The 12,676-nt window shown below is 42.8% G+C and overlaps 1 protein-coding gene across 3 annotated transcripts in view; it reads right to left on the minus strand.

Annotated features, from left to right (window-relative positions):
• LOC139234018 (leucine-rich repeat-containing protein 49) overlaps window positions 1-12,676 on the minus strand; it is a 292,104-nt gene that overhangs the window by 214,078 nt on the left and 65,350 nt on the right. For all 3 annotated transcript variants that reach the window (XM_070864857.1, XM_070864856.1, XM_070864854.1), the window contains exon 8: window positions 5,375-5,518. In XM_070864857.1, coding sequence (XP_070720958.1) covers window positions 5,375-5,518 — 144 coding nt within the window. The remainder of the gene's footprint in view (window positions 1-5,374; window positions 5,519-12,676) is intronic.

Genomic DNA, 12,676 nt, shown 5'->3' on the forward strand with positions numbered 1-12,676 from the left:
AACAGGCTAATGATTCGGGGATTTTGCAACCGGTTGCGCATGTATCCAGAGAGTTTGTCCAAGGCCGAAAGGGCCTACAGCATGGTTGAAAAAGAGGCTCTTGCGTACATTTACGTGATTAAAAAAATGCACTACTTATTTGACGTCAAGTTCGAGCTTGAAACTGACGACAAGCTGCTCATATCGCTGTTCTCAAAGAGCAAAGGGATTAATACCAATGTCTCTGCCCGTATCCAAAGATGGGCGCTCACGCTGTCGGCATACAACTATGTAATCCACCACAGACCGAGCACAGAGAGCTGCGCAGATGCTCTCAGTCGGTTACCATTGCACACCCGGGGTGGAAATGGCATAGCCAGCGGACTTGCTCATGGTCATGGAGGCATTTGAGAATGAGAAGTCCCCTGTTATGGCCCGCCAGATCAGGACCTGGACCAGCCAGGATCCTTTACTATCGTTGGTAAAAAAACTGTGTCCTCCATGGGAGCTGGTCCAGAGTCCCAGAGGAGATGCAGAAAGCGATTAAGCCGTTCCACAGACGCAAAGACGAGTTGTCCCTGCAGGCGGACTGTCTTTTGTGGGGCAATCGCGTGGTCTTGCCCAAGAAAGGCAGAGACACATTTATTTGCGAACTGCACAACACCCACCCAGGCATCGTAATGATGAAAGCCATAGCCAGATCTCACGTGTGGTAGCCTGGCATCGACTCAGATTTAGAGTCCTGCGTGCGCCAGTGCAACACTTGCTCTCAGTTGAGCAATGCACCCAGAGAGGCACCGCTAAGTTTGTGGTCGTGGCCATCCAAACCATGGTCGAGGATCCATGAAGACAATGCAGGCCCATTCCTAGGCAAAATGTTTTTGGTTGTCGTGGACGTTTACTCAAAATGGATTGAATGTGCAATAAACATAGAAACATAGAAAATAGGTGCAGGAGTAGGCCATTTGACCCTTCGAGCCTGCATCACCATTCAATAAGATCATGGCTGATCATTCACCTCAGTACCCCTTTCCCGCTTTCTCTCCATACCCCTTGATCCCTTTAGCCGTAAGGGCCATATCTAACGCCCTCTTGAACATATCCAATGAACTGGCATCAACAACTCTCTGCAGTAGGGAATTCCACAGGTTAACAACTCTCTTGAGTGAAGAAGTTTCTCCTCATCTCAGTCCTAAATGGCTTATCCCTTATCCTTAGATTATGTCCCCTGGTTCTGGACTTCCCCAACATCGGGAACATTCTTCCTGCATCTAACCTGTCCAGTCCTGTCAGAATTTTATATGTTTCTATGAGATCCCTTCTCATCCTTCTAAACTCCAGTGAATACAGGCCCAGTCGATCCAGTCTCTCCTCATATGTCAGTCCTGCCATCCCGAGAATCAGTCTAGTGAACCTTCGCTGCATTCCCTCAATAGCAAGAACGTCCTTCCTCAGATTAGGAGACCAAAACTGAACACAATATTCCAGGTGAGGCTTCACTAAGGCCTGTACAACTGCAGTAAGACCTCCATGCTCCTATACTCAAATCCCTTAGCTATTGAAGGCCAACATACCATTTGCCTTCTTCACCGCCTGCTGTATCTGCATGCCAACTTTCAATGACTGATATACCATGACACCCAGGTCTCATTGCACCTCCCCTTTTCCTAATGTCCGTGAGCACATCCACGGCCACCATTGAAAGCCTACGAGCCATGTTTGCCATGCACGGCTTGCCTGATGTCCTAATCAGCAACAATGGGCCGTGCTTCAAGGAATTCATGACCCGCAACGGGATTAAACATGTCACATCTTCCCCGATCAAGCCCACATCCAACGGCCAGGCAGAACGGACAGTTCAGGCCATCAAGCAAAGCTTGAAACGTGTATCAGAAGGCTTCCTGTAGACCCGGTTGTCCCGAGTGCTGCTCAGTTACCACACCAGACCCCACTCACTCACCGGGATTCCCCCAGCTGAGCTGCTCATGAAAAGGGCGCATAAAACAAGGCTCTCTCTTGTCCACCCTGATCTGCATGATCACGTGGAGGGCAAGCGGCATCAACAAAGTGTGTACCATGACCGTGCAAATTTGTCACGCAATATTGAGATCAATGATCCTGTGTTTATGCTCAATTATGGACATGGTCCCAAATGGCTCACTGGCACGGTCACAGCCAAGGCCAAAGAGTGGAGTAGGGTGTTTCAGATCAAACTGACCAATGGGCAAATGCACAGAAAACCTTTGGACCAAATCCAATTGCGGTTCACCAACAGCTACGAATAACCCAATGAGGACACCACCAACTTTGATCTTCCAACACACAAGTGGCAACTGACATCATAGTTGACCACGAAACCGAACTCATCATCCCAGCAGCCCGGCAAGGCCGGCTGCCCAACAGACCAGTGAAGAACTGACCAACCCACCACACCAGCATTTGTACTGAGACGATCGACAAGGGAGCGCAAAGCCCCAGATCGTCTCACCTTGTAAATAAGTGTACTGTTGACTTCACGGGGGAATGTTATGTATTTAACCCTTTGTAACTTGCACTACACCTGACTATCAGAGAGCCCACCTGTTGGAGTCCCAAGGGATCCCAGTATATAAGCAGGCCACCCACGAGGTACCTGCACTCTGGAACCTTAATAAAGGAGCTAAGGTCACATTTGCTCATTGCACACAGTACTCAGTCTCACCATTTATTGTGAGTATAACACAACCTGTTCAATCTTTCCCGATAGCTGTCATCTCTCAGTACTAGTACCATCATCCCTGTAAATTTTTATTGCATTTTCCTAAAAGTTGACATCAAATATTGCAAAATAGAATGTAAAACCCCTCAGTAAAGATGTTTTTAAAACCCACAATGTTGTAGTGTATGAGATCAAGGGGAGCATCAAACCTCAATATTTAAAATTTGTTGTATTTTTATCTAAAGTTACTCATTTCTGAAATGTAAATGTGCAAATGGTGCTGTTACAACAGCTCGTGCTGCACCTTATTTACTGGATGGCATCTGACCAGACAGACAATGAGCACGAAATTCATGAAGACCCACTGCTGCCCGTTTCTCGATGGTATTTGAACGGTCCTTGGTTTTCTTACAACCCGAGTACCGCTGAGATCGAGGAGTGCGAATTTCATCATTATTTAGCGGGCAGTAGAAGGCATTAGACTTGGCAAACATCGAAGATTGAGTTCTGCACATGTGGATTTTTTTTTAACGTCGTTTTTCCCGCGATTGGGGATTGCCTGCGCAGAACAGCTTGGTAGGAGCAGGGAGTTCGAAAGAGAGAGAAGACAGTCAGAAGATTTGTGTGAGAGAGAGAGAGAGAGAGAAAAAACAGAAAGTACAGAAGACAAAGGACAAAGCAGGAAAAGTCAGTTGATAGATAGATAGGTGAGAAGAGAGTGGAGAGAGTGTGTAAGAAAAAAAATTATTAATTGTTCAAGATGTACTAAAGATCGTACCGTCCGCTTAAGATCGGCTAAGATCAGGTAAAACCTTACTTTTCAGGACGGTATTTAGGCCCAGCGGTAAATGGATCTTAATGATCAAATTTGCGTTTTTGGGCCTTCTCCGAAGGGCGGGCAGTATCGACTACCGCCGACGATAAATATCTGATGAATTTACTGCCGGTGGGACTGTGGGCAGTAAGTGGGCTGTAATTGATTCTTTTTGATCAAAGTCGCATTTCTGGGCAGCAGGTGGGCGGTAATATGATGAATTTCGGGCCCAATACAGTTTGCTCTCATTTGACAAGAAACCTGCTGGAAAATGATACAAACACCAGAATCACTTAGCCCCAGGAATCCTGCATGAATATACAGGTTCCTGAGCCTGGTCAATACCACATCAGGTCATGGGTCAGGCTAAAAGTGGGATCTGTATGAGTGAACATTTCACTCTACACAGAACCTTCACCTCTGTTCTGCATCAGAGCTGCTGCTGAAAACAAAGAATTATAACAGGAATAAACCGTAACATTGTGTTTATTTTCAGGTGAGCCAGGAAAATGCCCCTTTAATTCTTAGATTAGCTTCTGATGTTGGACTTTTTGATTTCCCTTCACCGCCATCAGAAGTCAATGAGTAAGAACACTGTGACCCTTCACAGCTCCAGTCCCAATACTTCCCTATGGTTGTTGCAACGGTACAGAATCTGATAGATGGAATTGGTTTTCCCAATAAGGCACTATACAATTTACCCGAGTACTAACAGTTTTATCATCGCACCCTGCCCTGTTAGACCCAGGATTTGAATTCACACCTAAACTTTCTAGAAACAAAAGACATTAAGGGGTATGGGGGAAAAGCGGGAATATGCTGTTGAGATAGAGGATCAGCCATGATCATACTGAATGGCGGTGCAGACTCGAAGGGCCGAATGGCCTACTATTGCTCCTATTTTCTATGAGTCAATGAGTCTTCTATGAGTCGATGAGCTGCAGGACCACCCACTAGACAACAACGTGCATTTATATAGTGCCTTCAAAGTTCCAAGGCACCACAGGAGCATAACCAGATAAAAATTGACAGAGGCAAAGGAGGAGATATGAGGAAGAATGTATAAAGCTTGGTCATGGGCAAGTTTTAAGGAGCGTCTTAAAGGAGGAGAGAGAGGTGGAGAGTCAGAGGGACTTGTTATTTGGAGGCGCTCCAGCAATCTGCTATAAAAACAATGCTACTTTCAGTAGTAACAGAGAACCCTTTCAGAACAAAAAAATACCCTCCAAGAGAGGCAGATTATACCTGAAGCCAATAGGAACAATGAGACTTGCAAGGAATGTTAAAGGTGCTATATAAATGCAGCTATACTGAATCATCTGAACTGGGTAGTTGGGCAAGGAGGGTCCCAGATGAGATGGATCATAGGATAGAAAGTCGTGAATAGGTGGGTGAAGACAAAAGCTCAAATACATGAACCAGAAGTCACGAATTGGGGTCAGTGATAGGAAACTATGATGTAGGAATATCAGAATAATGACTGGCTCCAGAGGATGGTAACCAGTAAACATTTGGGTTATACAATACACGAAAAAGATAGTGGACAGAAAAGAGGTGTAGGTCTAGAAAGCCTATATGTCAGGAACACCTAGAGGGTAAATGAAGTTGATCTTGTGGGAGATGGAAAGTTACACAATGAACATCTCCCAATAGGAAAAAAACAAGGGTAACATTAGGACTATGTTATAGATCAGCAGAAGGAGGAAGACAGTTTGCTTTGATGAAGAGAGAGATATGGTATGTGAGAACAGGAAAGTTATTTTAATAGGAATATTTTAATCAACCAAATATAAATTGGAAAACCCCCAACCTTTTTATAGTGAATGTTGGTGAATGTAATGCATGACAGCTTCATGATCCAGGGAAATAACGAGGAAACTTACCACAGATTTAATGCGATTCCGTCGAAGATTGAGTTCTGTCAGCGAATCAAGGCCACTCATGTTTTCAGCATGTACAATGAAGTTCCCCGCGAGATTAAGCACTCGCAGTTCAGTCAAGTGATTAATGTTTTCCATCCTACAGATCTATAAATAAAATCAATCTTAATGTTAACAAATTAAAGGCACTATATAAATAAATACAAGATTTCCACAGAAGGCCACAAGCATAGAACTCAAGAGAAAAATTACAACTTTTGCCTCTCCCCAAAGATAAAACAAATACTGAACCAAATTTAAAAACGAAAAACAGGAACATAAACCAGTAGTACATTGGTAATCTGTGAAACGGTAAAAGTGGGCAAGTTATTAATAAAAACAGCATAACAGGAAGGAGTTGCTCTTCTACAACATCTGAACATTTTTCAGTAACGGGAAAGAAAGACTTGCACTGATGTAGCGCTTTTCACAACCATCAGACGTCCCAAAGCACTTTACAGCCAATGAAGTACTTTTGAAATGGAGTCACTGTTGTAATGTGGGAAACATGACAGCCAACTTGCGCACAGCAAGCTCCCACAAACAGCAATGTGATAATGATCAGATAATGTTTATAGTGATGAGGGAAAAATAAATATTGGCCCAGGACACCGGGGATAACCCCCCCTGCTCTTCTTTGAAATAATGCCATAGAATTTTTTACATCCACCTGAGAGGGCAGACAGGGCCTCGGTTTACATCTCCTCCGAAAGACGGCACCTCCGACAGTGCGGCGCTCCCTCAATACTGCACTGGGAATGTCAGCCAAGATTTTTGTGCCCAAGTCCCTGGAGTGGGACTTGAACCCACAACCTTCTGACTCAGAGGCGAGGGTGCTGCCCACTGAGCCATAGCTGACACTACTTAATCAAAAACACTTCATGTACAATTAATTATTGTCTCATCTACAAGTCAGCATTTCCAACAACGGAGCACGTCAGGCCTCACTGAGTAACCATTGCTCCATACAGTGACACTCATTTATTGCATGCTTTAAGTTGTGGCTCATCAGAAATATGGAGACTGCAAGCTGAACATGAACATGAATAAAGAGATTTGGGAGAGGGTCCGGGTGAAAACACTGTCGAGCTCTCTTTTTGAGATCTTGGTTGCCTCTGCTGAGTTATCTTATTAACTGAGTTCCATCTCATTTGTTCCACAAGAAGAAACTGGAAAAAATATTAATGCACTAAATCTCTAGGTGAGGAGAAGCAACACAAAGTAAAGCGTGGAAATGTGCTAGGCCTGGTCTTATCCTTTATTCTGCTCGGAACAAGAGTTAAACCTCCAAAACTCATTTCAAGTAGGAGCCTCTCAGTCAGCAGAAAGTGTTTTATTGCAACAGATGCCATTGCACTGAAGATGAGGATGAGGATCCAATCAAAAACAGTTCATCTTAAAGCTTGACTCAACTGGTAGCATTGTTAACTCTGGGACGTGTGATGTGTTTAGCCCGAATCACAGATTTGAGCATATAATCTAGACTAACATTCTGAAGTACTGAGTGAATGCTGTATTGTACTCCAGGTTCAGACGGATATTAAAGTTTTCATGGGACTATTTGAAGAGCAGGAAATTCTCCCAGTGTACTGGCCAATATCCCCCCCCCCCCCCCTCCCCAACCACCACCAAAAACAGATTAACTGATGCAAATAAATTATGGCAAAAGAATAGTGGCTGCATCTTGAAAGTAATGAATTGCTTGTGATAAGGTGCTAAGTAAATACAAGGTTTTTTTCTCTAATATTATGTTGACTAACTCCTTTGAAAGGGATATGGGTAAATGGAAGCAAAACCAATTAAACAGTAACAGTTTGATGCAACAGATAGGAGTTGAAAATGTTTGATCGACAGTCTGGAGATCTCTTGAGGACAGGGACCTATTTCACTGCATTTTGCCTTTTTGGAAACGTTGCTACCTCAAATGTAATGGATTTTTTGTCTAACTTCCCCTTGTTTTAGTGATCATCTTCAATTTGTAACCTCTTATTACATATTGTCTTGCCAACCAGTGAAAACAAAACATCACTAACTTCACAACCCATAACCCTGATTTCAGAATTCGGAAGACTGTTATCAGGTCTTTAATCTTTTCAGCTCTAGTAGAAAATTCTCCAACTTCTCAAGTCTCTCTTCATAACCATAACGCCACAGGATACATACACAAGGTTGAGTAAGCGGTCAATTAAATAAAGCTGTAATTAATTAGAGCCCCAGATTGACTGTCAGATAGCCCACAGCACAAACTTGTGGCCACTTCAGTTGCAACTGTGATTGGAACAAGTGATTTGTGATCCCGCTTTGTGTTCATTCCCTCTCTGCTGAAGACAAACTGCATCGAAAGAAAAAGGAATTGGCTTTGAGGGTCAAGAAAATTTTTTAAAAATGAGGGGAAAAAAAAAAGAGTTGAGTGAACTACTCAGTAACCTCAAAAAAACTGAGGGTTTGAGATTTAATAGGCGAACGTTATATTGTTAAAAATAATGGCTGAAAATCCTTTTATATATATCACCGTATGAGAAAGGATGAGCCTAATATTTGAAGAATTGTTGGAAATTAACAGTTAAACTGCTTTAATTTTCTGTTGTTAGGAAACCATAGCCCATAGTACAGACAGGCAACATGGAAAGATCAGACCAGGTCAGGTGTTTCTGGTAAAACAAATCGAATGATGCTCGACAATGTCAGGAAAGACAGGTATTCAGTTCAGAGCACCATTACTTGTTACAGCACAGAAGGAGGCCACTCAGCCCAGCTTACCTGTGCTATGTAGATGAGAAAGGGGCCAAGGAGAGGTCCTTGGAGAACTCCAGAGGTCATGGCACAATCAAGGAATATTAATCGTGACTTTGGTTAGAGTCATTTAGTGCGGTGGCAGGAATGGAAATCAAAGATTTAAATATGGAGTTGTGGGAAAGATATGATTGACTTTGGGAGGCAACAACACATTCAAGATGCAGACTAAATCTTCCTTCTGCATTGTCCCATAAGAACTCCGAGTTCAGTGCTTTGTTTCCTATCAATGGGTGAGAAGAATACAGGCCTTTTCCTTGACTTTACCACAGGCATGACAGAATGGCCCAAAGCCCTGATGAAGGAGCAAGGTGAAGAAAAACACAACTGGGATAAATGTGGTCTGACACAAGTATTCTCAAGTACAGCTGTTCCTGTGAGAGGAGGCAGCTGGTTATTACTTGGAATTACTGCACAACCTCTAGGAATAGCCCAATGCTGGAATTTACAGCTGTGGTCAAGGTTTCGTACATTCAGTACCCATCAATATTGGCACAAGTATAATTTCCAGTAAAAATATTGGAACTGGCAGGATGAACTGAAATAGAATACAATTAAAAAACTGTTTATTTATAAAAGAAAATACTTCAAGCATTACAAGCAATTTTTGAAGTCTTCCACACTTACATAATTTAAGCTTCAAATCTCAACAATAAAATGGAACGTTGTTTGTTTCCACTCTGATGAATGTCTGTATTTAAGTTGTAGCTGGACCCTGACAGAGGGGCTTTGGTTTGTGCTGTAAATTAACAGGACAAGGACCAGCTGCAGTGGTTGCTGGCTTGGCCAAAAGAATGCCAGTGAATATGTACTTTCATCTTTTGAAGATAATCAGCTTTTGATTTTACAGACAAGTTTTAAGTGAAAACGCAAATTACAATTTTACTATGGACGCTTAGGGCACTGCAGCCAGTGCTATTTATAATAAAGAGACCAGGTCACCTAACAAGGAGACTTCTGGAAGCTTCTGCCATCTTAAAGGCTCTGTGCTCTGTGGAAATATCACAATGGTGATGACGATGGAATTAAGCGGATTAAACAAAGCTGAAATTGATGTTGGTGGATGATTCAGCCAACCGACAGAGAGACTTTGAGAGCTTCTCTGTTTTGATTAACAGCTACAAATCCAAGGTAAATTACAAGTACACTTGTTTGAACTGCCAAAGTTCAGATGGTCGTGCCTATGAGGGTAATAGAGCATTTGGGGGAGTTTCAACATGACCTTGAAAGTTTCAGAGCGTATGTGGATCGGTTAGAAATGTTTTTCACCACAAATAATGTCATCGAAGTCCCCGATGATGAAAACAATAACCGGGTGCTGTTGGAACGAAAAAGGGCTATTTTCTTAACTGAAGCAGGGCCCAAGGTGTATGAAACCCTAATAAATGTGCGTGTGCCTGACAAGCCAAAGGACACAACTCTGATGCAGATTGCACTACAGCCCCGTGCCCTTGGAAATTGCTGAAAGTTATCGTTTCGTATTACGAAATCAGAACGCCGAAGAAAATATCAGTGAGTACATTGTAGCATTAAGAAAGTTCTCTATTCACTGTAGTTTCGGAAAGTTTTAGGACCGAGCATTGCGTGACCATTTTGTTTGTGGGATGAAAAATGATGCGATAAGAAAGTTATTGACAACGCCTAACTTGACTTTTGATTTAGCTTGTCAGACAGCTATGTCAATGAACATGGCCGACCAATATCCCTGAGGAGTTCATACTATTTCCAGTCATCACACAACCGAGGTGAATCGCCTGCAGGTTCAAAGTAAAGTCTCAGAAACTGGCAATGGTCCTGCTATAGGTGCCTGGGACAACACATTGCTCAAAGTTATCCATATGTGAAGGCAGAGTGTTTCTTCTGCAGGAAAACTGGGCATCTTGCGGAGGCATACCGACTGACGGGTAAACCAGCTTTCAAAGCTATGAGCAGAAATCCCCACATAGCATGGAAGAAAAACAACAGGACGAGATGATGTGAGAGCTAAACATCATCAGGAACACGAGGTTAACGGACAGCGATTCGAAAAGCATCATAATCCACATAGATGTTGCAGGAATCAAGATACCCATGGAAATTGACATTGATGCATCCTGAATGTAGTACCAGAGTCGCTATACCTCGACAAATTGCGTGATTTTCCACTGAAGAAATCCAAGATAGAGCTGCGAGGCTACTCAGGAGAGAACATTCCTGTGGTAGGTCGTATCACCGTACCAGTGAAATACAAGGATCAATTTCAGAGCTTGCCTCTAATAGTAATGGCAGGACACAAGCCTGTCTTACTAGAAAGAAATTGGTTGGGATCACTGACGCTGGATTGGAGTGAGATTTTTCGTGTTGAAATGAGATTTTCATCAAAGGATGACGTCATCAAGAATTATCTGAAGGTGTTCTGTGAAACAGACAGTCCAATCCAAGGCTTCAAGGCGAGTGTCAGGGTACAGAAGGACGCTAAATCGGTTTACTGCAAGCCACGTTCCGTACCATATGCACTCAAGGAGAAAGTTGAGCGAGAACTCAAAAGACTACAGACTAAGAACATTTTTTCTAAGATAGATCGATGTAATTGGGCTACACCCATTGTTGTTGTACCTAAGTCCAAAGGTAAGGTAAGATTCTGTGGTGATTATAAAGTAATCATAAACCAGGTTCTTGAGGGTAATGGTCCCAATACATTGCCAAATGTAGAAGATTTGTTCACACAACACTGACAGGTGGTTCGATCTTCTCAAAGTTAGATCTTACGAATGCCTACTTACAGCTTGAACGAGATGAGGAGTCCAAGTCATGCTTGACTATAAATACTCATCTAGGCCTATATCAATTTAATAGGCTACCATTTGGAGCGTCTTCCACCCTTGCCATATTCTAAGGGGTGATGAACCAGACTTTGCAAGGTATTGAAGGGATAGTATGTTATTTAGATGACATACTAATTTCAGCACCAAATAGGCAAATTCATAATAACATATTGAATGAAGTCCTCAAACGGCTCGAGAAGCACAGAATACGAGTGTCGGCTCGCAAGTGTGAGTTATTTCAAAACTCAGTGGAGTACTTAGGGTACAGAGTAGACAAAGATGGTTTACGTCCAACCAAGGGAAAGCTGGATGCAATCAGAAATGCACCCACTCCCAAGAATGTCACTGAACTTCAATCATTTTTAGGTCTTTTGAACTATTATGGGAAGTTCCTACCAAATTTGGCTACAGTATTACATCCAATGAATGAACTATTGAAAAAAAAGGTCCATTGGAAGTGGTCAGAAGAATGCGATACAGCATTCAAGCAGTGTAAAAGCAAATTGGTAGAGAGCACCATGTTAGTTTACTATGACGTATCTGAGGAGATCAAGCTAACGGGGAAGCCATTTAGGACCGAGAGGGGAAGCCATTTAGGACCGAGATGAGGAGGAATTTCTTCACCCAGAGAGTGGTGAACCTGTGGAATTCTCTACCACAGAAAGTTGTTGAGGCCAATTCACTAAATATATTCAAAAAGGAGTTAGATGAAGTTCTTACTACTAGGGGAATCAAGGGGTATGGTGAGAAAGCAGGAATGGGGTACTGAAGTTGCATGTTCAGCCATGAACTCATTGAATGGCGGTGCAGGCTAGAAGGGCCGAATGGCCTACTCCTGCACCTATTTTCTATGTTTCTATGTTTCTAACATGAGATGCCTCTCCATATGGAGTTGGGGCAGCGATCTCTCATGTATTACCTAGTGGGGAGGAGAGACCAATTGCTTTTGCTTCACGCACTCTCAGTGCCAGTGAGCGTAATTATGCGCAAATCGAAAGGGAAGCTTTGACATTACTTTTTGGGGCCAAGAAGTTCCACAAATACTTGTATGGTCGTAAATTTACCATCGTTGTGGACCATAAGCCCCTGACAGCAATCCTCCATCCAAATGTCCCCAGTTCCAACATTAGCAGCAGCCCGAATGCAGAGATGGGCTTTGATTTTTATTAACATATACATATGATATTGAATACAGACAATCAGCTGATCGCAGTAATGCTGATGCTATGTCCAGATTGCCTACCCCATCACGACTTACACCCAATAGGGAAGAAGTGTTCTATTTTTCATACATTGATGAACTGCCAGTCACAGCTGAAGAGATTGGTATAGCAACCAAACGTGACCCAGTTATGTCAAAGGTGTATGATTACATTGCAAATGGATGGCCAAACCGGGTAACAGACAAAGATATTCATCCATTCTTCATTCGTAGGAATGAATTATCAGTCATGGAAACATAGAAAATAGGTGTAGGAGTGGGCCATTCAGCCCTTCGAGCCTGCACCACCATTCAATATAATCATGGCTGATTGTGCAACCTCAGTACCCCATTCCTGTTTTATCTCCATACCCCTTGATCCCTTTAGCCGTAAGGGCCACATCTAACTCGCTTTTGAATATATCTAACGAACTGCCCTCAACAACTTTCTGTGGTAGAGAATTCCAC

Source organism: Pristiophorus japonicus, chromosome 21 (genome assembly GCF_044704955.1).
Source record: "Pristiophorus japonicus isolate sPriJap1 chromosome 21, sPriJap1.hap1, whole genome shotgun sequence".
NCBI lineage: Eukaryota > Metazoa > Chordata > Chondrichthyes > Pristiophoridae > Pristiophorus > Pristiophorus japonicus.